This window comes from Salarias fasciatus, chromosome 14, assembly GCF_902148845.1.
Source record: "Salarias fasciatus chromosome 14, fSalaFa1.1, whole genome shotgun sequence".
Lineage (NCBI taxonomy): Eukaryota > Metazoa > Chordata > Actinopteri > Blenniiformes > Blenniidae > Salarias > Salarias fasciatus.
The window spans coordinates 12148957-12175109 of record NC_043758.1 but is presented as its reverse complement, the minus strand read 5'-3'; the positions used below and the strand labels follow the sequence as shown (position 1 = coordinate 12175109).

At 42.7% G+C, this 26153-nt stretch overlaps 1 protein-coding gene across 1 annotated transcript; it reads left to right on the top strand.

Annotated features, from left to right (window-relative positions):
• The first annotated feature begins 1836 nt into the window (after positions 1-1836).
• LOC115400934 (uncharacterized) lies at positions 1837-25590 on the top strand. Its single transcript, XM_030109014.1, has 19 exons — positions 1837-1970; positions 2054-2074; positions 4595-4640; positions 5454-5560; positions 6134-6202; positions 6698-6877; positions 7519-7566; positions 7728-7919; positions 9369-9416; positions 9578-9748; positions 12660-12673; positions 12944-12960; positions 15367-15476; positions 18960-19051; positions 19668-19738; positions 21369-21528; positions 21952-22111; positions 22184-22237; positions 23053-25590. Exons 1-19 carry the CDS (start codon positions 1943-1945, stop codon positions 23307-23309), a joined length of 1845 nt encoding a protein of 614 aa, XP_029964874.1. The 5' UTR covers positions 1837-1942; the 3' UTR covers positions 23310-25590.
• The last annotated feature ends 563 nt before the right edge of the window (positions 25591-26153 follow it).

Here is a 26153-nt window from a genome sequence, read left to right as displayed (position 1 = left end):
ACTTGAGGCGTTCATAAACCTGACTCACGTTTGGGAATCTCTTAAATTTTTGCAGGGAGGGATGTATGCAGACAGGATATGTATGACTCTGTTCACTTTCTGTCTGTTTCCCCATCAACCCAGTTTGTTTGCAACAGCATTTCTGGTCCGCTCCAATATTTGTTGTGAGTGCTTGACACAGAGCCGGCCCGGGCTTGTTAGGCGCCCGAGACGAGCCCGAGTCGAGCGCCCCGGCTGAGGGGGTGGGGGCAAGTGTTCGGCGCGGTGCTTACATGGAGCGTGGGGGCGGCTGGTGCATGCTAACGTGATACAGGGAGCATCAGGGTGCCCACGTGTACGGTCAGGCCCCCCCACCCACCCAGTACACTGCGCCCCAGGCAGCCGTCTACGTCGCCTCTGTCTACAGCCGGCCCTGGCTTGACAGCTTGTATGGTGGAGTTTGACTCTGATTGGCTACTTTCAAGTCTTTCTATGTGGGGCCATGGTGGTGTCAGAAGCCTGTGTGATCATTGTAAGACTCACCAAATATTTTCTAAGGGTAACTTCACAGAAAGTGAGCTTTCTACCTCTTCTGTCACATGTGAGGGAGGAAGGTGCATGGAGGAGGACCCATGAAGCCAGGCAGAGCCGGAGAATCGGATTAAAATGTCATGTTTTATTGTCCTTAAAGAAAATTAAAAGTCCAAAAAAGTGTAAAAAAAAAAAAAAAAAAAAAAAAAAAAAAAAAAACATCCTTAAAAATTAAAGGTGGAATCCAACATGGACTCAGCAGCAGAGAATTTCCAAAACACAGGGCTGCTGCAGCAAAGGGCAGATTCAGATTCAGAATATTTATTATACCCTTGGGTGAATTCGGTTTGGAGGGAGTGAATTTTTCTCATATTTTAGACATAAACAACAACACAAGACAAGACGAAGTGACAACAATGCTTTGGCTAAAAGAACAGAGAGACCGTCCCCAAGATAAGAAGTAGAATAAGTTTAAAAAATCAGTAGACAAAAAAGGGCCTGAAATTACAGATATGAAAACCAAGCTAATGATAAAAATACTCGATCTGAACAGGATGACAGAGACAGGACACCGGATAAATCAATATGTTGCAGTTTCTCACATTTATTATTGGCAGGAATCGGCTCTGGTGCAAAGCTGTTCTTGTAACGTTTAGTTTTACAAGTAGGTAAAATAATCTTCCGACCAGATGGGAATGGGAACAGCTGAAATTGACATAGCTGATCTGTCACTGTTTGGTGTACAGAGCTTCTGGGTGAAGCTGAGACTCTCTGATCAGCTTGTCAGACCATTTCACAATTTGGTTCAGACATTTTTAGTTTTTTTAAGGACATGTTTCCAAACCATGAAATAAGACAAACAACTTTCTGGAGCAGGAACAGAGATCTTCCAGGCAGCCATGCAGGGGCTCAGCATGTAGCTCTAACCTCATGCAACATGAGGAGGGGGAGCCGCAGAGCCTGGAACAAGAGGAAGTGTTAAACAACTGCAAACAGACTGGACAACACATGAGCCATGACATCATTCACTAATTTCCACAGACACATTCCCAGACTTTAAGGGTGTTTATATTATTGCTTGTCAGTTTTGGACTGAGTATATCCCACATTAAAATGTACAGTACTTTATTAAGCCCACCTTTAGCAGTCACTGAGCTCCATGTCACTATATCAAAAGGACCAATCAAACCCCAGATAGTTCCACTCCTCGGAAACACGCAGTCTGTTGCCTTATAGGGAATTAAAACACCTGGCATGCCGGAGTGTAAATAGGAGGAATAACAGGTTGGTGATCCAAGTCTCACCTGGGACAGACAGACGAGTGAGAGGAGGAGACAGCACGTGCTCTATTAATAGGGGTGGCTCAAGGATCCTCTCACTCATTCCATTTCTCTCCCAGCCTCAGCAGCACTGTGGATGCTCCAGGATCAAGATGCGGACACTTTGGACTCTGGCGTTTGGTGAGACCTTAGTGAAATTGAACTTTGATTCATTTGAGTATCTGTTTAACTCCATTTTAACTTTTCTTGTTGCACTCTTTCAGCGGCGCTGTTCGTTGTTCTTGGTAAGTACCACTGCTTTTCTGTTTGAATGGGCGCGTGATCGTTATCTCATCCTTAATTAAAAAAAAAAAAAAGGGGGGGGGGGGGGGGGCGGGAGGGGCCGCATAACATCAGTTGCGCAAGTAAATATTTGCTGCTGCTAAGATTTTATTCCAGAGTGGAGTGTTACTGAGAAGACTAAACAAGTGAAACTTTTCAAACACGTGCGTGCTTGCGTGGTTTATCGGGTATAAACATGGAGGATGCGTGGTTGATTGAGTGGATAATTTCCACAGATTCTCACTGATGACAGTCAGCCTGCATCGGATTTCACCGGGTTATGTTTGACCACACTTTTCCTTCCTGCTTGAACTGTGTCACCGCTGGCACAGCCTGCAGTTTCCTCTCTTCCCTCTCTCTCTCTCTCTCTCTCCACATCCCACATCCCACATCCCTCACCCCGCACCGCCACATCTCCCACACCGGGCAGATGTTTCATTCGAAAATCCCGAACACAGTCCAGTGTGTATTCTCAAACTGACGTAAAAGAAATCTTATTTGAGTTTTTGCAGTTAGTGGTTTAATAGTTTTTTTTTTTCTTTCTCCACTGTCATTATACACAAAATGCAAATCTTTCTTTTTTCAAGTCATTGTGATCTCCTGCCAACAAAACAAGGAGAAACATGAGAGCTTTCTTTTCGTTCGTTGTGAGTTAAAATGAGTTTTGTATTCAGGTTTTTTTTTTAACAGGCAGCTGTACAGTCATTGCACCAATGCATTCATTGTCAGTAGTTCAAATCCTGATCATGCAGTTATGGAGGGAGTTTACCTGTTAGCTCGCTCTCTCTCTCTCTCTCTCTCTCTCTCTCTCTCTCTCTCTCTCTCTCTCTCTCTCTCTCACTCACACTCACACTCACACACACACACACACACACACACACACACACACACACACAGCTGCCAGACAGTGGGGAAAAAAAAGTAATTCGTGGAAACTGAACGTTGGTTATGGGAAAATATTTCAGACTATGAGCATACAGTAGGAGAACAGCCACAACTACACTATGTTGGAACTCGTCACCCTGGGGGTGTGGTGCAGGTCAGGGGTTTTGATCAGGGACGCAGTTCCTGGGCACAACTCTTGGAAATTGAATATTCATTCACTGCTACAATCGCCAGAGTAGATCAGCTGGATGTGCTTGCTGCTTGACCATCTTGTGGCGATGCAGCATGTCTGCACCAAAGCACATTTGCTTTTTATTACCAGGATAATCAGAGAATTGTATGATGTGGTTGGATCATTGCGACATTGGGTAAAACTCAGAATACGTGTGAGACTTGAGTTCTCCCTGTTAATAATGGAGCCCCCACCACCTGTCTTCATATGCAGAAGAATCTCAGATGTAGGGAAGACAAATTCCTCAAAGTATTAGTCAGTATGTTAATGAAGTAGCTCATTTTCAAGCACAGTTTCTTGCCAAATTGCTTTAATACCATGAAACGATTGGAAAAAAATAAAAGAACAAGAGAGAAGGACAGCATCCACACACACATAACTGCATACCGACATACTGTATGGACAGCAGTAAAACAGTAACTCTCAAGTCGAAAGCGATGCAGAGATGCAGATTATATCAGACCATTGTTCCAAAACAGTCATAACAAATAGGAAATATATTACCTGAAATGCCAGCAACAGAATGCATAAATGTGAATGATAACAGAGGTCATAAATTAATTATTCCTTTGGTTTGACGAAAATGGAAACATCTCTGAAACACGTTTAACTTTGAAGCGAGAGAAAATAGATTTAAAAAACATCTACAATGGTCATCTAGATTGTACGAACTGAAATACATACCTGATCATATACACCCTTTGAGCCCGCAGTGGAAGACAGGTCTCTCAAAAAAGGACAGTGAGCTCCTTGTACTCCACGATCACATCGTCTGGGCAGGGTGAAACAGATGTCTATCATGAAGACGCTGCTAAAAAATCTGCAGCACTGTTGGGACGTTATCATCAACAGTGTCTGAGGAATGCTTCTCGCACGTTGCTGAATTCCAGCAAGTCGAGAGCCTAAAAAATAGTCTTATCTGCAGCTTTGCTCGCTAATTAAGTGGCAGCTGAGTATAGACTGTCATGTGAGGGAATTGTACCACTTACCGCAATACAATATGAATGAACAGGAGAGGAATCCCAATTCAGTGTGACACCCTTTTGTACATCCAAGACAACATTGGTTCAGGGCGCAGTATCTCATGAACATCTGCAGTAACTCTTTAAAACATCTTTTAAAATAAACTGAAGCTCAGATTATTGTCTTCTTATCAGAACAGTTCAAGATATTGACACTATTCTCCGATTACAAGGACCCTAAATTTGTCTTCATAAAATTTAGTTACGGTTCCCGAAGTGGGTTGAAATGTAAACCTGGAACAGACTGTACCCTCTTTCTTTTGTATGATGGATAAAGTGAGTTTCCTTCAAACAAATGTTGGGAGACCAGCCTGAAGTGACTCATACCACTTGTTTGCGCACAGAGACCGCCTGGGGAGCCAGTACAAGCTCCAAGGACTGTTGCAACAGGTGAGCCTGCCACCTCTTCACTTTGTTAGGTTGTGTAGTATGTTTGTCTAACAATAAAACAGTTTGGAAGAAGCTTAGCTTCCCTGTGGCTGGGTGGTAAATTTGACTGGGGCTCACATCTCAAGATCAGTGTTTTGACTTCTGGCTCTTTTTTCTAATGTATATTTCATGGTATCCCATCTGACATGGGTGTGTGTGTGTGTGTGTGTGTGTGTGTGTGTGTGTGTGTGTGTGTGTGTGTGTGTGTGTGTGTGTGTGTGTGAGTGAATGTCCAGTTTGAAATGCATCGAGAGTGTTAAAATTGCACCATCAATTCTGTAAAAACACTAAAGCCTATTTACCAAAGGAAGTTGTGATGGTAATCTTTCTGGCAGCCACATATCCTCTTCAGATTTTGGAACAAGTCAAAGCTTGTGGAGAAACTTTAGAACATTGTGTCAAAAATGTCAAAGTGTTTTATTACAGTGATGCTGAAAACTTGAGGATTTACCAAAACATATTGTAAGTTAGAGAAAGACTATTAAATGTTATTCATCAGGTTGTCTTTACAGCTCTGTGTTATATTCATTAGAAGATTTAAAAAGTTTATTGCACATTGTAGTGAACTCATGTTACAAACACAGAAAGACAGTTTACACTCACATCCATTAGAGGGCGATATTAGGATGGATAATATAAAAAGCTCATTGAAGTAAAAATCCAACATTACTAAAATCAATCAAATTGGCCTTTATGTTCTCTGTTATAGCTTAACACATCATCTAAATGAGTGTCCCTGATAATAGCCAGGGGCGTATTTTCTGTGTTTTGCAGAAAGAATCAATGTCATCCAGGAGCAGGACTGAGCTGTTGTGGAACTCAGACTTACAATCCAGAAAAGGCCACCTGCTGTACAGTAGGACAAGGAAACAAGCGAAAAGGTAATACACTTTTGTCAAGTCAGCAAGGGGGTGGAAGGGGATTGCTTAATAGACACACACACACACACACACACACACACACACACACACACACACACACACACACACACACACACACACACACACACACACAGGGTGCAGGACAGACAGGATCCTGACACTGTCCTCTATTCAGAGATTTAAGTCATGATCATTCTGCTTTTTCAGAGATCCCAGGACTCTGTCCAAAATCTCTGGCTTCGTCACACAAACAACTCAACTTTTCGCCGGGAATCCAGCACATGACTCATCCCTGGGGTCCTCTCTCTGAACTTTTCAGTTTTCCTGCACTAAGCAGAATTGTGCTGCAGTTGTTTATTGCTTCTCGTTCGTATCCCTAATTCACGTTTCAGACATATTTCCAAAATGTTCAGAAAAGTAATTCCCTGTCTGATAAAGAGGAACAAGAATCTCATTTTTACTGACTCTTTACATTTCAGCTCAAACCAGCCTTGATTTAACCCGACTGTACAGTTTCCAACACATCAGACTTGAACTCCTGCAAAGTACCTTTATTTTCCTTTGTCTTTACAGTGAACATCACACAGGGACTAAATGAAGCAGTGTCCTCTTGCTGTGGACTGACAGCCTACCACAAACAAGGTGAGATGTGCTGTCAGTCGAAGGTCGTTGCCATGCCAACAACATCTTTTCTATGTTGTGGTGAAGATGATAAGCAACTGAAAAGAGGGAAAGACCAGGAGAAAACTTCAGACTGGTTACTAAACATATCAGACAGGACGTCTGTCAGGGGACAATCATTAGATTTATCTTTTAAACCTTTCTAACCCTATTTGTCAGTCCATTTGATTTATAGTCTAAGAATGATAACTTGAAAGAAATGCTAGAGTAGTATCTATCAAAACCAATGAGAGAAAATCTGTTCAAACTCTGGACTTATGCTATGACTGTATTTGTCAAATTCATAAGCTATAACTTATAATTTAAAATTTAAAGGACTAAAAGATTTCAATCTTTTAGTCCCAGTAGACATGGTTTGTTTATATTCATACACTCATTTGTTTGGCACACGTAACAGCTGACTGTCGAAGTTCAATCAGTAGAAGTTAAATGATAGAACCTTGATCTTTTTCACAGATGTCAACAAGCTGTGTTGTGGCCCGGGTGACAACAAGACACTCCTCACAAGGACCTCCGAACATCACTTGTGCTGCGGTCAAAATCAGTATAACAGCCAGACTGAGTGTTGCTGTGAGACAAAGAAAGGAGATTTGAAGATAAAGTCTCCTGATTTGAAATGTGACGTCGACAACAAAAGTAGGTGCATTCTTAAGACATCTCTGAGCTCTGCAATTTACTGCTCCATTATATTCAGGGATCAGCAGTGAACCCATGGTAGAGAAATTAAAATTAGCAAAGGTTTTTATCCTAAAATCTTGGTCAGTCCTGCCCATCATGACATCATAAATTGCTGAATAATTATGTGGGAATCTGAAGAGTTTCATTCAGCCATGGCTTTGCTTACAAAGGGTTGCTGCCAGGGCTGGACTGGGAGACTTTTTTATGCCAGGAGTCAGTCATTCAGCAAGTCACCCTACCTCCACCACCACACACACACACACAAACACCCCTTCCCCTACACACACTCTGTGTGTTTAACCATTGCCCTGAGTCGTCTCTGATTGGACTGAAAGAAGAATTTAAAAATAGTCAGAAAGCCGCAGCGTCGGCTGAGTGTCAGCATGTAGAAGGGAAAAAAAAGAACCGACATGCAGGCAGCAGCCAGCATGCCAAGCACAGACCGGCATTTTGGTACTGTAATTCAGTCTTTTAGATGTTTCACTGATTTTTTACCATCAGAAATTTTTGACATGACATTTCTGTCATAGTACAATGAAGAATAAGATTTACGTTGCATACATGACAGCAGGAATTTAACTTAATCCTTGCCTTCACAGACTGTGACTGCCCGTCTAAAGCTTCTGATGCCAAATGCTGTGATCACAGTGAGTCGAGATCATTGTAGGACGAACGTTTAGCATGTGTGACACAACCAGCATTTGTAGTTACATTTATGTGTGTTAACACCTAAATCCACCATCCTGAATAATTCAGCTGTACAAGACTGCTGTTGAAGTTGTGCTAAGAAAATAAATCCTTTCCACAGAATTGTTTTACGAGGACAAGCGGTTGTGTTGTGGCCCGCTTGGTAACAAGAAACTCCTCACGAGGACCTCCGAGCATCACTTGTGCTGCGGTCAAAAGCAGTATAACAGCCAGACTGAGTGTTGCTGTGAGACAAAGAAAGGAGATATGAAGATAAAGTCTCCTGATTTAAAATGTGACGTCGACAACAAAAGTAGGTGCATTCTTAAGACATCTCTGAGCTCTGCATTTTACTGCTCCATTATATTCAGGGATCAGCAGTGAACCCATGGTAGTGAAATTAAAATTAGCAAAGGTTTTTATCCTAAAATCTTGGTCAGTCCTGCCCATCATGACATCATAAATTGCTGAATAATTATGTGGGAATCTGAAGAGTTTCATTCAGCCATGGCTTTGCTTACAAAGGGTTGCTGCCAGGGCCGGACTGGGAGACTTTGGCCCAGTCCCATTTCTCTTTCTAGCCCTCCCCCTTGACCCTCCCCCTTTGAAACGGAGTACTAAGGGGTAGGGCCAAAAGTAAACCCCTCCGAATTGGAACACCCCTTCGACAGTCGCGTACGTCATCAGTAGTCGCCGCTGCCGATGACGTAGGCAGATGCGACAATTGTTTGCCGAAGAAGAATGTTCTTCTTACATTTTAAAACTTTATTAATTGAGAAAATACTTACGTTTTTGAACTTCTTTCGTTGCGGACGCCGCCATCTTGCCGATCTTGCAAGACTTTCTGGGAAATCTGCGGTCGGTGGCGAAGGGCCGCGTCGGGAGCACTTGTTTTGTCCGCCTACACCGCGACTGGCTGGCGGCGTTAGTTCACTTCCGCATTGGCGGGAGCGCTCCTTTCCCACCCGCGCATTCCAGGCGGGCCGTGTTGAAGAAACCAGTTTATTGAAAATAATCGTCTATCTGTTGTGTTTGGAATGTGCCTGGAATGCGGGTGTGTAAACGATCGCTCCCGCCAATGCGGAAGTGAACTAACCCTGCCCGCAAGTCGCAGTGTAGGCGGACAAAACATGCGCCTCTCGCCACCGGCCGCCACTGGATCATACCCCTCCGTTTGGAGTGTGCCTCGGGAGAATCTCCTTTTGGAGGGGTGATTAGCCCTCCCCCTCGGCCCTACCCCTGCGTCAAAATGACAACTGGGACACTCCTACCCCTCCACGTGAACGCGCAAAACGGAGGGGTAGGGCCAAGGCGGAGGGCAAGGGGTGAAATGGGATTCTGCCTTTTTCATGCCAGGAGTCAGTCATTCAGCAAGTCACCCTACCCACACCACACAGACACACACACACACACACACACACAACCGTTGGGGTTATTGTTATTCAAAACAAACCAGTGGTCTTACTGTCCTCCTCACATGCTGCTGTCCTGAGTCGTCTCTGATTGGCCTGAAAGAAGAATTAAAAAGCAGCCAGACAGCATGTAGAAGGTGGAAAAAAAAAAAGAGCTGACATGCAGGCAGCAGGCCAGCATGCCAAGCGCCAGACCGGCGTTTTGGTACTGTGATTCAGTCTTTTAGGTGTTTCACAGATTTTTTACCGTCAGAAATTTTTGAGATGACATTTCTGTCATAGTACAATGAAGAATAAGATTTACGTTGCATACATGAACCAGGAATTTAACTTAATCCTTGCCTTCACAGACTGTGACTGCCCGTCTAATGCTTCTGATGCCAAATGCTGTGATCACGGTGAGTCGAGATGATTGTAGGACGAACATTTAGCATGTGTGACACAACCAGCATTTGTAGTTACATTTATGTGTGTTAACACCTAAATCCACCATCCTGAATAATTCAGCTGTACAAGGCTGCTGTTGAAGTTGTGTTAAGAAAATAAATCCTTTCCACAGAATTGTTTTACGAGGACAAGCGGTTGTGTTGTGGCCCGCTTGGTAACAAGACACTCCTCATGAGGACTTCCGAACATCACTTGTGCTGCGGTCACGAGCAGTTTGACAAAAGGACTCAACACTGTCATGACTACGGCTCAGAACTGGGGCTTAAAGTTGTAAACTGCTCAGGTACAGTCACATTCTTCTTCTTCGCTAAAGCACTCTCCAGGTTCACATCCACTTAAGATTATAATTCATCATAAATCATGTTTTGTTTTTAATGCAAAAGGGATTTTGAATAGAGATATATGAGATGGCATGTCACAGCAGGACTATGGTAAAATGGAAGGCGATACGCAGGACTCAGAAGGCAGAGCCAGCAGTGTAGAATGCAGCGGTGAAGTGGAAGTCAGACACTAAATCCACTGTCAATATCCCACAATATCTCGAAAAGACGAAGCCAAACGTCTGTTACTCACTTTTTGAAAAACACGCATGCGCCAGACCATCCGCCGTGCTCTCCTGCTTCTCCCAGGAAACGCCTATCAAGGGCGGAAGCGTGCGAGCGCGACCTCATCTTCCCCGGGCGTGCACGGCTCTGTTTACAGTTTCTGCGGTCGGCCTCGCTCATAAAGCTTATTTTCCAACACAGTTACAGTTTCATTATGTCAGACTCGCCATCGGTGAGTACTGGCTGAAACCGAAGCTCACCGGCTACATAAACACTCTGAATGCGCAAAAGGGAGAAGCTTATTGGGAGGAAGCGCGTAGAACGGCCTTACGAAAGCAGCTCGTCAGAATGATTGACAAACAGACCCACCAGTTATTTTGATGATCCACCCAGAACTCAAAGCAAATAGAACATCCTTAAACTAACTTAAGCAACACAAGCACTAAGATAGGAAAGAGCATCAAAGAGGCGAGAGAAGGGAAACTAGGAAAAAACAAAAAACAAAAAACTTTATCAAACAGCAGCAGAGTGGCATTATTTAGTTTGCTGTGGAATGTGATCAGCAGCTCTGACAGACTTTCCAACTCCCTTTACAGTTTGTATGCATTTCAGAGGATCTTTTAAATGGGAATTTTCTAAACATATTGCGTTCATTCATCCATCTTCTCCATGGAGCCAGTCTCAGTAATCATGGGTGAGGGCCATTCATTATCAGCCGTCTAATCTTTAACTGAAATGAAGACACAAATAGGCAAACCTGAGATTTTTGTCAACAAATGCGTAACAGAGTAGAAGATTGGAAAAGTACTGTAAAACTTTTGATCCCCTTATTAATAAATAACATAAAAGCACTGAGAGGCGAGATGTTGTTAAAAGTATCGGAGGAGTCCAAAAATCTCGAAAAGTGTTAGGAGATCTGCTTTTGTTGAAGCATGACATTTTGTTGCCAGAACATTGTTAGAATATTGTCATTGTTTTTGTCACTTCGACGACATGTCGACTTCGTCTGTTTTCAGGCAACACTTGTGACAGAAGACTCTGATTAGACAGTGCAATACTTCCCAGTTCTATCAGCCCCCCATCCACCCCCAACAAATCAGTTTTGAATCAATGACCAGGTGAAAAATGTGAACTACTAGTGTCAGAGATTCACAATTTTCCTACTTTAGTGGAAATGATCCAACCCCGATCATAACAACATAACAAGCCTGTTGTTTTGTTATCATCACTCACAGATACTTTCCATTATTTGTGTCCTGAAGATACACTTCGCTGTGGCTTGTTAAGCCTCCCACGTTCACACCTGCTCAGTGTTGCAACACCGGTCGACGACTTTCCCACCAGAGCCTCCAGCAGATTTTAAAGATTGTGCTCACTTTCACACGTCGTTCTTGGGCGGGACTGCGTCCTGTTCCATCACTGCCTCTCTGTCTCCAGCCTGTCATCACTGTCTTAAAGGTGCATTAAGGAGTTTTTCAACTTTAAAAATACTTATTTTCCACCATAAATATGTTACACATTTAATGATGTGTACAATGTGCCCTGACATATTCATTACAAGTACCGCTAACAGCGCTAAATTGTCACTTGAAAGTTGCAGTGCCGGTCCGGCACCAGAATTCTTTGGGGGAAAATTTGAAAGGAATGACGTAATGCACGCTCCGGCTGGCCTGATTTAGTTAAGTTTCGTTTTGTCCGCCAATACGCCACCAGATGCTTAGTGAGCAACAACTGAGCAGGATCTTCCAGAAAGTAAGAAAAGACTGGCTTCTAGCACTGCCACAGCTCCAACACAGACTCCACCAGGTAAAAGAAACTTAAATTTTACTCAAGCGCTACTAAAAGAGCGAGGAAGAAGGTCCTCTCTTCCGTGCACGTGAGCCACAGGCACGAGTTTTTCATGAAGCTGCATTACGCCCAAGGCCTGCAGGGGGCGCTGTTTTGCATAAAACGTGCAAACTCCTTAATGCACCTTTAAGTTGCACTGTCTTTGTTCAGAGATCTGACATGACGTCTGTCTTAAGGAGTTAACAATGTGGTCATTATCTTTTCTTTAACTGTGACAAGACATTCAACAAGTCCTTGCTCAACACTGTAGGAACCAGGAGGAATATGTATATGTGGAGACCTTAATGTGATCCTGTGCTATGACCCAGATGCTTCTCGTGATAGGAGAAACAAAGAAAAACTGTTAAAAAACAGCTGAACGCTACAAATTAATAATTTTTTCTTGACACTCAAACACGCAGTCAGCCTGCTCTTGGATTGATTGATTCGTCATGCAAAATGAAAACAAAGATAATGTAGAGAGTAATGAAGATTCACTTGAATTCCAGGACGAAAAATACAATCTGGAGACTGAAAACGTGAATTCTAAATAAGTCAGTCAATGACTGAATCAAAAAGATAAAAACTGCATGAATGTAATAACAATCATGAGTTCAATCCATCGATCACATGCGAAACATGAAAAACAGTTACAAGAAACCAATCACTGCATGAAGCTCATGTCTGAACCTGCAAGATGAGTCACTGCCGGCCTGGAGCCATCAGAGTAGTCTGGATGGGAAAATGAGCATTTCTGCAAGTTGTTGTTGTTTCAGATGTTTTGCACACTTCTTTTACACATATTAAACTTTTTCCCCACAGGTGAAGAGCAGAAGGTAAGAAATAACTCCTGTGTTCATTTCTCAGATTAATATAGAAACAATGAACTCCGAGATGCTTAATTTCCAAAACCGACATGCATTCAGACTTTCTGATGAAATTTCTTCACACGAGCTCCTGCACTGAACTAGACCTTTGTAATGCATAATTTCTGAGATGATGTACATGTGAGAGACGGAAACTTAACAGTAGTGAAAGGCAGAAATAGGGTGTATTGTGTTTGAGAGTGTGATTTTTTTGTTTTTTTGTTTTGTTTTACTTTGCAGAAACCTGAAGCCAGCTGGTGAGTTAACTAAATCTGTTTATACCAAACTAAAATCTTCCATCTGTCTTTTATATCCATATTGTGCAGACTATAGTCAAAGACAGTGAAACTGAACATGGTTCAATCACTGAGGCGGGCTGCCGCCCACACACATGCACATAATCGTACCGAGGTTCAACTCATACTTACTCATAAACAACATAAGCATATTCGAGATTGTGACAGGGAGCCAGATAAACACAGGGAAAACCTAAGCTGACCACTTTCGATTTTGGCTGCCCTCATGTTTATCAGGGTTTTTTGACATACGTCAGTCTCTGAACTTCTTCAGTTAATAATAAGAATTTTGTGCAATTCAGGAAGCATGAAGCAGTTAAACCAACATGTGGGTGTGGTGTATGTCACAAAAGTTAGCACACCCCTCACATCTCTTCATGTATTTAATTATGTCTGTTTATGATGAAACACTGAAGAAATAAAGGATAAGAAAATATAAACATGCAAATAAAAGGAAAGATAAAAGCAGTCATGAAAGTCCTCAAGAATGCCTGCAAACTGTTTGCCAAAGACAAGCAGACTAAGGGCATGGATTACTGGAACCGCAGTGTGGCCTGATGAGACCAAGATAAACTTGCTTGGTTCAGAGGGTGTGAACTCTGTGTCAGCAACCGGGTGAGGAGTACAAAGACAAGTGTGTCTTTCCTGCAGTCAAGCGTGGTGAAGGGGGTGTCATGGTCTGAGGCTGAGGCCTCAGCACTCGGGAGTGCCAGTTCTTTGAGGGAACCATGAATCCCTTCCTGGAAACTTGGCTGCAGGTTGGACCCAGTTTTCTCCTTGGGGTGTGCTTCAGATATTAATGGTTCTGTGTTGAGTTAGTTTTAATAAAACACAGTAAATTTACACTGTTATGCAAGATGTACACTGACCATATTGTATCAAAATCTAGTTTCTTTGGTGTTGTCCCAAAGAAAGATTTCATTAAATATTTGCAGAACTGTGAGGGGTGTTCTCATTTCTGAGAGATACTGTCTGTGTCGCACTTTGGCACTCTGCTTTTTAACATCTTAGATTCCAGTTGATTTGATATCTTCTCTGATTTGAAATCAGCAAGAATCTTTTTTGCAGCATTTTGTAATTTACATTCCTCCTTCTTCTACTGGCATTGTTGTAGTGTTTTGCCAAGGACATATTTTAGACATAGTTATTGTGTGATCTGTCTTTTGCTGTCTTGAAGTGTGTGATCTCTAAATCTGTGAAGGTTTGAAGAACCCTATAGTGTGTGCCAGCCTTTAGACGTGACTCAGGGAAGGGGACATCCCATAGGTTGCGCCACCGGGGAATTGTAAGGAATGTGCATGGGACTCAAGCTCAGGCTGATCACCCTGCAGTTGAACCTTTTTGATGAAGGGGCTCATGTTGACAGGCTGAAAAAAATTCCCTGACACAAAGTTACATTACTGATGTGTCCCGGCATTCACAACCCTCACATAACTGAGACAAAGCTTCCACGTCACCTTCATCGTCAGCGTAACGCCACATTTTCTTAAGGAATGCAGGTGAACCCAAAAGCAGACTGAAGCCGGTTCAGCGTCGGAGGCAGATTTATTCAGGCAGACAAATCTAAACAGGTGACCCAAGCCAGAATCGAGCTCCAAGCAGAGTCCAACAACCAGATGAGCAGTTGTGACGGGCAGGCACAGAAGGAGGTGGATCTCCAAACGCACAGCCGGCCACATAAGACACACTGAACATATCAGAACACATCAGACACGTCATCATTTCCTCCGACCTCAACCAGACAGACGGGAGAGGCAAGACTTAATTCAGGAGGGAAGAAGCTGAAAAGGAATTGGTGAACAGAGGAGGATTGGCAGGTGAAGCAGTCAGAGACAGCGTTGACGACACACAGACAGGATGCAGGACAGACAGTCGTGACACATGTGAATACTATGTACTGGCACAAAGGACAATTTGTCCATCATGTCCTTATTGATTCTTATCAGAAATATTTACTCTGTGTATGTGAAGTGATATATACTGCCAACTTTATAAATAATTTAACCCGGTGCCGATCAATGGAGTCTTTTGTTGAGGATAAAGCGCACGTTTATGTCTGCAAGCCTCAACTACTTCGAGCAGCTTTTGTTGACATGTTGGTCCTCTTTATGGGTGCACTGATACACTGGGAAGTCAGATGAAGTTGTGAAACTTCACACAATCTCCACTCCTTCAGCAAACACCCAAACAGATAAAACTGACACAAATTTCTTTAAAAAATTCAAACTCATTTGTTTGCAGGGACATTTTATGCCTCATGGTACAAGTGTTTTCACTGTGCTTTCATGTTTTTTGGGTTTTTTTTGGGGGGGGGGTTTGTTTTAAGTTTTATCTGATTTGATTTGTGTCTGTCTTTGCATTCCACAGCAGTGAACCAAACAGAAGTGCCTGTGGAGCAGACTGTTATAACCCAGATACACACGGCTGCTGCCAGAGAGACCCGAGGAGACGAGCTGCCTCCCGATGCTGTGCCTCAGGTGACATTCTGTGTGCTCGGGTGTGGTGGATGTATTAAATGGCTGTTATGAGAAAGCAAGAGGTAGTTTGTTTGGAATGAATGAATAATGTAAGTGTGGCACAATCTCATGAAAACCCACATGCCAATCTTATCAGTTTTAGGATTTGTTTTTTTTACTTCCAAACTTCACTGCAGTGACAAGTTAAAATACCTGAAATGTAAAAGCATAAAATGACATCATGCTGTCCTGAGGGAACGGCAGTGATTGATTTGTTGGCAGACAACGGTGGATGGGTGTGTGTAGCCCACAGAAAAGAAAAAAAAAAAACACCTTCTGAAAGTCCCAAATTCCCCACGTGGAGGAATTTAAGTATTGCGTGTTTTGTTCTCGAGTGGGGGGAAAGATGGAGCGTGACGCCGGGAACCCACTGGACGCGGAAGCGTAGCGGCGGCGCGCGTCTCCGCGCCGCCGCTTGGCTGTTGGCACTGGAGGCGTATCTGCTGCCTGCGCTCTCCGCGCTGGTCACACATCGGCCGTGAGATAGCCAGATCCAATGACGTATAGAATTAATAATTCTATACATCATTGGCCAGATCAGTGACGGCCCGAACGCACTGAACGCGGAAGCGCCGCGCGCGGTAGCGCCGCGCACGGCGCTTCTGACTGCCCGAACGCACTGGACGCGGAAGCGCCGCGCGCGGAAGCGCCGCGCGCGGTAGCACCGCGCACTGCGCTTCTGATCGCCTCCCATGTTAACCTATCTGACCGGCCGCACCGAACGCGCAGTGGAGCGCAGCGCGCGCCGCGGCTCGCGCTCTGCAGCGCGCCCGCTCCGCTTCGTTCTATTTTTCACGCGAGCCGCGAGCGCCGGGAGCGCCATATATCAAGCTGGATCAAGCAGATCGGACCAGACAGGAAGTCGGAAACAGAAAAGGCAAGAGAATCCGGTCAATTTTCAAAATATAACAAATTAAATGACGATTAGTTACGGACGGTGTTGCTCGTCCGTCTATAATATGTCACTTGGGTCTAATCACAAGACAGATGGACACACAAACAGACATACGCATGTACGCACCCACACACACACACACGCACAGTCTTGTATTTCTATCCTCGTGGGGACCGTCCATTGACTCCCATTCATGTCTAGCCCCTAACCCTGACCCTTACCCTAACCCTAACCCACACCACAACAAAGCCTAACCCTAAAGAAATGTTTTTGCACTTTTACTTTTTTCAGTAACAACAACATGGTCAAGAAAACACTGTTTCTCCTACTTAGGACCAGAAAAAGGTCCCCACAAGGCACGTTGTTCCACGTTTTGCTATCCTTGTGGGGACATTTGGCCCCAACAAGGATAGAAATATGAGAACGCACACACACACACACACACACACACACACACACACACACACACACACACACACACACACAGCGACAGACATTCACGTGATGCAGAAAAAAAGAGGACAGGAGGAGAAAAAGTCTCTCCACAGGTCACCAAAACACACACATCCATACTGGCAGAGCGAGACAGAGGGAACAGGGAACAAACGTGAAAACCGAGAGCTGACAGAGCGAGCCGAGTGCAGCCGATGTGTGACCAGCGCGGAGAGCGCAGGCAGCAGATGCGCCTCCAGTGCCAACAGCCAAGCGCCGGCGCGGAGACGCGCGTGGTGCGCGCGGCGCTTCTGCGTCCAGTGCGTTCGGGCCGTAAGACCCCTCCTGGACACTTCCCTGGGCATGTCCCAAAGGGTGGAGGCCCCGGGGAAGACCCAGGACACGCCGCCCCATGTCCACCTGGCATTAGAATGCGTCTTGGGTAATCCAGGCATATGTGATGAGTCCAGACGCAGTAGTGTTTCCACTTGTCCTCGTCATTCGTAGTGGGCGAATTGCTTCAGATCGGAATCCAGTAACCCCTCAACATCACTTGGCTCACCGCTCCAGCGCACATCAGAGAGGAAAATTCTTGGCACCCCCTCAAACTGGTTCCTTATAAGCAGTTAAAGACAAGATGACACAAATCCCAAACTTCTGCCAGCAAGGGAGGAGTAAAGGAAAGATAATTAAGATAGAGTACAGGTGAATGTTACCTGGGCTCCCACAGTGTGAGAGTGAAGCTCACACATTTGACTCCAAACTCTCATCCATTCATGAGTCTCCCATGCTAAACTGCAGTTATTAACAAAGTGCTGAACTTCCTTCTTCGTGTTAAAAGAACATGTGACTGCTATTATCCACTTTAAAGCAACATGATTAATTTTACTATACAAAGTGATTAATCATCATTTTGTCTAAAAAAAAAAATCTATGCTGGGAAATACTACTCATGTGCAACTCAAGGAAAATCGGAGAAGCTGCCGGACACCCGGGAACACAGGGAGGGTGCGCAAGAAGACACGATGAGCCAACATCCACAAAAGAGGAGAGACGGGTATAAATAATTAAGACACAAGTAACGGGGAAAGGTAGAAACATGAGGCGAGGCAGACAGACAACAGGTGGGATAGGTGACACGGGAAAAAACATGGACAGCAAAACAGAATGGGAGGCCCAGCCAGGGGGGCAGCCAGGGGACAATTATCAGTTATTTGATGATGAAAGCAGACGACAGCCAACAACAGCTGACTTTGCTTTTGAACAGACATTAAACAGCATTCTTGACACATGGTTAAGAATCCACAGAGCTGAAGGGAATAAGGATTTAAAAAAAAAAAAAAAAACGCTTTCAATTGTCACTGTTACACTCAGTGAATCCCAGTTTCAAAAACCTGTGCCATTGTGATGAATTTGTGTTGTAGCACATGCCTCAGCAGGTGGTAGGTAGGTTAAATATGAAATCAACCTCCCAAGAAAAACAGTCTCAAATTGACAAATGTAACAAAAGGAAAATCTGTTTGTCATTCACCTGTTTTTTTTTCTGTGAAGAGTGGAAAAATTTCGGTTGATGCTTTGCACGCTATCTGGTGAGAAAGGGTGTCGGTCGGCCTGAAGCCAAGTTGCGTTGCATTTGACTCTGATAAACACTAACGTCAAAGCTGGTTTGATTGTGAGTCGGTGGACAGCTACTTGGTTTTGACTTGTTTTTGCTGATGCCTGGAGAATTTTTTTTCATACTTATATGTGTGTGTGTGTGTGTGTGTGTGTGTGTGTGTGTGTGTGTATGTAGTGTGGGTGTATGTGTGTGTGTGTGTGTGTGTGTGTGTGTGTGTGTGTGTGTGTGTGTGTGTGTGTGTGTGTGTGTGTGTGTGTGCGCGCCCACTATTTCCCATGTCTGTCCCTGCCAAATTCCTCAAATACAGACAGTGTTTCTCAGGATCTCGGTTGGCAGACAGTCTGAGGGAGTGAGCTGATATTTGTCAAGTCCCACACCTTCATCTCAAATGTTTTCCGATTCTTTTGGACACTCTGAGTCATGTTTTCAGTGTCTGCATGCTTTTCATTCTGACGCCCAGTGTCTGACGTGAGTGTTCTCTGCCCACCCTCCATTTTAGACTCAAGACATGTGGAAGCCACCGTGTTTGACCTCCGTACACATGTCTGCTGGGATGGTTGTTTATCTGAGAAGACAAAGAGGACAAACCAAGTAACATACTCTTTTTTTTTTTCTATTCATGTATTTAAATAGGTAAATTTGTTGTAGTAAATTAGTTCACCTAACAAGTAATCCATTTTATTCTGTATAATTCAAACATTAATATGTTTTTTGATAACTGAGTGCAGCACAGCATAGCTCCCAATAAAGCGTCTGTTGCTCCAGTGCAGCTGAGAGGGTTCGGAGCTCCTCCCCAACTCTATTCTTGCAGTCACGGAGGCTGTTTTTTGTCTTATGTACAACTTTTACTTAACGGCAACGATACGTACGAAGACAATGCAAATTGGAATTATAGCTGCTCCCTGGTAAGACTTAACCAACTTTGGCTCAATGTATTTATAGAGTGTGCAGTAGATGAGTGTATTGTGTCTTGCAAGTTACAACCCTTATTTTTCCTCCTCTTCAGAGCAGTCATGCATTTATTTATTAAAATGTGTATTTGAATGTGTGTTTCTGCACAGTTTACTGTTTCTCCTCTGTGTCTTGAAGTGAAACGTGCCGTTCTCTGTCGTAACAATACTTCATATGAAGGCATAAAAGATGAGAACACTGTCCAGAACACACTATCCTTTACAACTCAGCTAATTTTGCTGCATTTTATTCTTAGCTTAATGGCTCTCGAGGATGTCAAGGAACAGGAGTCCGCCACCCTCATGATGCTGAGATCTGCTGTGACGGGTAATTGATTGTGTCTGTGCGTCTCGATTTCTGATGAAATGCAGTGAAATGAGACGGCTGGGTATGTGCTGTATGTGCTTTGTTTCCATCATGTTTTCCACAGAAGTGGAGGCAGGGTTCCCAGAAGGTTAATAGTTTTCGTCTGTCTGAGAATAGAAACATATTCAGACAGGAGTGGTGGGATAAATTCTCTGTAATTGTTTACAACATTCCAGTGGCCGCCCCACCTCTGTCCTTCAGTCTGACTTTCTCAAAATTCCTTCCTCGTGCAACGCTGAGAAATCTGTGCGGTCTGTGGCAGTTTGATCTTTTGAATCTGAGTTCAAAAATCTGCATGTGTCTGTGCCACGCATGTCGGTCGCATGTTGGAGCTCCTCTTGAGTGATCGCCACTGTCTTCTGTGGTTGAGACTTTCATATTTATGGGTTAAAGTCATGAACTGGTTGTTTCATTGTTTTGGTGTTAAAGCTGCATGGTACTTCATAATGTGTCGGTATGTTCTGCAGTGTGAGCACTTCGCCAGCATAAGATGAGAAGGAGCTCAGATGGTTTCTTTCATCCCTTGTGGGCGTGAAGTGGCTTTTTGTTGTGAATATATTACATGACGAAAAGCCTTGAGGGAATGAATTTCTTGTTGCCAGAAAAGAAGGTTTACACCACAGTGATCAAATCAAAATTGCTGGTAAACTGTGAACATCAAAGTCGGCCTGATTTCACTTTTATCAGTTTTTTTGTCAAAGCAATAGTAAGTCAGTAGTGTCAACGATAAAAGAACTTAAAATACCTCTGGACAGTGGAGAGTTTTTCGTTATGGGAGGTCCACAGTCCTAAAGAGACACTTATCACGTATCTCTTTCAGTCATCCATCGTTTGCTTGTTTACACAATGCAGCAAAAATCTGACACGGCATGGTGAAGTGGAATTCATCAACCAAAAAGTATTATCTATAGATACGATCAAAGAAGACAGGAACACAGAAGTACAGGCCTGAACCATGAAAGAGACGCGGGTTTAAAAACAATCTTCAGCTCAACATGGATGAGACACTCACACATCAGCCAAAACAGACAAGTCTATTTCAAGGTTTCTTTCACGCTTCAGGTTCGTGTGTTTTCATGTAAGGCTGTGATGGTTATCACTGTGTGGTGATGGATGACTGAAACTGTTCGGCCTCACTGCAGCCTGTGTAAACAGTCTGAGCTGTTTCATTGCCACACTCCTGCTCGGTGCTTCACGTCAGCTGAGCTGACGTACCTGACGTACCGTCATCTGAACGGAATCTGTGGAAAATGGAAAAAGCTGCCAATGTGCGTCAGACCGACCCCTTCACCGTCGATTATTCTATCTAATCTATTTTACTCCTTGGCTTTTAACCCAGCTTGAGACTCTGCTCCTGCAGCCATTTTAACCTTTTTATCAATTTTTTTTTTGTTTTGTTTTATTGCTCGCAGCTTATGCTTTGATGCTTATTTATTTACGGCACTTTGTTGCAGCGATCATTGTTTTCAAAGAGCTTTATGGATAAAGTTGACTTGAGTATGTGGAGCAAGTTATTGTTGGTTTTTTGAACAAATAAAATACTTCTTCATCACGCCAACCTTGAATTTTACTGCTTTATCTCTCCTTGTAGAGAGATACATCCCAAAGGAACAAGTGCTAGCTGCTGCGGTTATGAAGCCTTCAACATTACAGACCCACTGAAGAAGTGCTGCGGAAAAACCCTTCACAACCTGACAGCAGCAGATGTAGCTCTCGTGCAGTGCTGTGGAGCTTCTCTGCAAAACAAATTGGTACATTATCCTGGAAATATTTATAACTTTCATGTTTAAATTGTCATTAAACTGCAACATAAGGAAACTCTTGTTGATCTGTAGTTCAGTGTATGAATATAAATCCCTTCCATGTTTGGGTCATATTTCCTTGTAAATGGTGCCAGTGATTAATCTTCTTTTTTTTTCTGGTTTCACTGCTCATTTTTTAAAGTATTTACACCTGCAGCAACATATAAAAACAATAGATCCATCCTCACATCTCCTTAACCTCAGTCCATATGGTGTTGTGGGACCACAGGTATTTTTGAAGACCTCATTGCATTGAAGTGCCAGGTTATATATTTTAATTAGAATTGTTGTATTTATGAATGTTATATCAATGAATAATAATAATAATAATAATAATAATAATAATAATAAACATCTGATTGTGTGCTTCAGAATCAAGTCTGTTGCTCCGGTGAGGACCAAGAGAAGGTTTACACTTCCAAGCCAGGATTCAGATGCTGCGGTCACCTCTACTATAACGCCTCTGAGCAGCAGTGCTGCGCAGGGCGTCCAGTGTCCCGGTCAGAGCAGAGTCACAGCGAGGGCAACGAAGGTCTTGTGCATCCTTTGATGAGCTTTGAGCGTTTTCATTCATGTGTGTGACATAAGTGTGTTTCTTTTTCAGATTGGCAGCTTCTGTCTGTTAACAGTCTGACTGAAACACATCTTTGCCACAAAAGTGAGTTTTTATTTTATCAGTTTCTTGAAGAAATCTTGATCCCACACAGTAAATTTTCCAGTGTTGAATTAACTCTGAAAGTGTTAAGGAGTGGACTCAAATAAACACTTTTGTAGTGTTAAATGTAAGTGTTAAAATATACACTTTAAAGTGTTCATTCTCAGAATTAACAATGTATAGAGTTAAATATGAACACTGGTGAACAGAGAGGAGTGTTGATAGAACTCCACAGAGTGTCAGCATTACAAAATTAACACTGGCCAGTGTTGATTTTTAACACCGCAAAAGGGTATATATGGATCCACTCTTTAACACTTTCAGAGTTAATTTAACACTGGAAAATTTACTGTGCATGCTGACAGTGCTTAAAACCTAACAATACTCCACAACACCACCTTGTGGAGGCTTGGAAATTTTTTTCTGCTTAGTCGATCTTACATCACTGCAGCGTTGCTTGAAATGCAGTAAACTGTGTCAGTGAGAGTGCAGTGAAACAGTTTCATCAAGCAATGAGAGATCAGTCATCACAAAGTGGGGACATGAGTCATGCTAGCGTGGAAGTTGTACAAATAGAAACCTCTCTCCCTGATGATTTGCAAGTTTGCTGAATGATGCAACGTCTCCAAAAAAAAAAAAATCACAGCTCTGCAAATTATGAAATATTTTGGACAAACAAGTTCATAAAATCAAGTTTATTTAAGAGGGATATCTTAAATTTTCAGTAGATCCTAAAGACTGATTAAATTGTTTTGTGTGAAATGAAACAGCTTTTAATTAAATTGTGCTGTTTTCATTGTGCTTATGTCAATGTTCAGTGTACACCGGGACCCTGAAAAGTGTGTCTCCATGCGGCATCGTGTTCATTCGCGTGCTGAAGATCCACGGAACAAATGCCTCCGTCACTCCGCTTTCCCACTACGTCCTGGATCCACCTGGTGGCTGCGGTCTCCCTCAGCTGACCCCCGGGAAGCAGTACCTGTTTGATGAACACCACGTCTTTGTTGACTTCAACCATGACGACGTTCACCACTCACTGTTTTCCATTTTTTCAAAATGTTGCGTAAATGCTTGATTTGATTGGGTAAAACTTTACTCATAGTTTGGTTTTATTCCTTCACTGATTTATACACACATATATTTTCAATAAGGCATTTCCTTTTTTTTTAAATCACATGTATTCAAGTTTTATCCAGTCTTTGCTTTGTGAAACTTACAACTAGCAGCTGTGGCTCGGTTTGTAGAGCGAGTCATCTCTCAGTTGGAAGGTTGCAGCTTGGATTCCCGATCCCAATGGCTGGACCGAGCACCCTGCATGGTCGATGCTTCCATTGGTGCACATGAATGGGATCGATAATGTAAAACCTTTTGAGGTTGCTCAAGCAGCTGAAAAGTGCTATATAAATTGAATCTGTTTACCACTCACTAAACATGGGTCTGCACTCAAATCGGCCAGTGTTAATGCTCGTTATCTGCCCTCATTCTTGCCAATTCCTGCCTCTTCTGCTGGGGGAAATATAAAATCGGAATGTGTTTACTACTATGACCTAGTAAGGAAAGTGGGATGTGTAAAGTACTGTAACTTAAGCAATACCACAGTGTTCTTGATATTGAACTGGAGCATTTCTTTAATGAGCTTAAGAGATGTGACTTGAAATCTTGTATGCCCATATTCCTAACATGCCACAAAGCTACTGATGAAAGTGTGTTATTGCTGAAACCTTACTGGAAACACTATTCATTTCTTCAACACTACCCACAGGAGTGGTTGTATATGGCAACATGTTCTCCTGTAGAATACACTACCTGTCAGCATTGATGTCTAAAATCTTTGAAAAAGAGAAAGCTATGAATAATCTGTCCATTCTGCAAGCTAGGGTTTGATCAAAACTTTACTGATTTTAATTCATTGCTAATGTTACTTTAAATAAGCTGCTGCCTGTCACATTCAGGAGCTTTATTATTTAGCTAATGTACGAGTCAAAATCCCGTGAAGTCTACTATTTCTGTTTACAGTAAAACGTAATTTAATTAAATGTAGACTTTTTTTTCATAATATCCCCGTACCTCATTTTTAATTATAAGCCTGTCCATTAATCTGCATTTAAAGTAATATATATTTTATTGACCTGGCTCTCTCAAGATCGACTTGACCTTTATGTGACCCCTGAAGTGAAATGAGTTTGAAACCTCTGCTCCACAGAATCCCACAAAGGTGACACGGGACTGTATCCACAACGTTCATTTGCTTCTGCTCTTTGTTTCTCCTACATGAATTCTGCAATAACAATTGGCATGATGTTCAACATTGTTATTCTTACATCCTAATCTCACTTCCAATTTAGCAGAGGTGCTCATCTGGAAGTAAAACTTGCTAAAGTCTTCAAGACAGACCACACAGGGAGTCTCATGGAATAGACACAGCCATGCTTCAGGAGTGGACTTTAAAAGGGACTTTAAATGTTTGATGGAAGGGGGTACATTCAGCAAATTAACAAAAGAATGCAGTTGCCGCATTTTGCCTTCCTTTAACCAGCATTTATCACTACAATATAATATTCAGTATGATATGTGTGGAATATATATATAGTTGCATGTTACAGTCTGCCTTACGAAGACTTGAAAATGAGCGCGAATTTTCATTATGAGGGAATTTTACCTTTTATACTGAAAGAAGTGCTCAATAAAAAGATTGTACATGGGGAGGAGTTTCTCCTTCATGCTGTCATTGTGCAAACATATACAGTGCCACAAGGACATAGGAATTCAGGACAATATCAGCAGAATGTCATTAAACACACTCACATGTATTTAGTGTTTTCACACTGAAATACATTTACTAACAACAACAAAATAAAGTTTCACCCAGTGTGACAACAGCAAAGATCTAGATCTAGATCCAATAACATGCCAGGATTAAATAGAACATGTCTACAGTTATCATTACCATGAGTATTATTATCATTATCGTTACTACAAGCTGTGAAACTGCCAAAGTAAATAAAGAGGCTTGTAATGGCAATCATGTTCAAAGAGTATTGGATGAGTCAGAAATGGAGGCGTTGGCAGAAATCTGAAATACTTGAAAAGGACTGAAGTTGAAGAATGTCAGCTGTTGTTAACTGATCTGTGATCTGTGTTTGGTATAGTTTTGTCTGTGTCAAACAGCCCTGATGTGAAATATATTTAAAAAATCTGCGATTATAGAAAATTTCCGATCGCAGCGTAAACTATTGAACATACTTGGCAAGATATCGTCGGCTTTCAGGGACGTAAATTGTCGACTGTTAAAGTTCTTTTCAGATCATTTGGCTGTAACACTCACAAGGAGGTGGTGCTAATATTTTGTTTTTGAAGTGTGACATTTTTCAGATATGTGTTTTGAGCTTGCACAATGAAAATAAACATTTATTTCTATTCTATTAATGTCTAACAGTTTGGTTTCTGAACTCACGTGTGTTTTTTTACCTGGATTGGACTGCCCACTGGGTTTTTCACTCAGTAAAAATCGAGGAAAGATTTGAAGAGAGTGAGGTGGGGGTGGAGTACACACGCTTGACTCATAAAAGAAGAGTAAAGGTGGATTATTGAGCTGGTGATGAGCAGTGACTGGACACAGAAATCATAAAGGTTTCCCCTGTACTGTCGAGAAATGAATTAAAGCTATCGACACACCTTAGGGTGAGAACTGTGTTGTTTTGTAGAAAGTGTCTGATTCATACTCAGGATGAGATGAAACCACCTGCCCATCTGAGAAATGGCCGAGAGAAAAATTACCTGGACTAACATTTGTCTCTGCTCTACGAATTGTTTACTGATGGTATCAACAGTGCAAATATTATTTCTCCAGTTGGGTCTATTTAACACACTGAATCACTGCACAGACTACAAAGCAGACAGACAGTCTGCAGCTTTGTTG

Coding starts and splice junctions, on each gene's coding strand:
- LOC115400934 (XM_030109014.1), top strand. CDS start 1,943: ATGCGGACACTTTGGACTCTGGCGTTTG. Junction 5,561..6,133: donor ACAAGGAAACAAGCGAAAAG/GTAATACACTTT, acceptor TTGTCTTTACAG/TGAACATCACACAGGGACTA. Junction 6,878..7,518: donor ATGTGACGTCGACAACAAAA/GTAGGTGCATTC, acceptor TTGCCTTCACAG/ACTGTGACTGCCCGTCTAAA.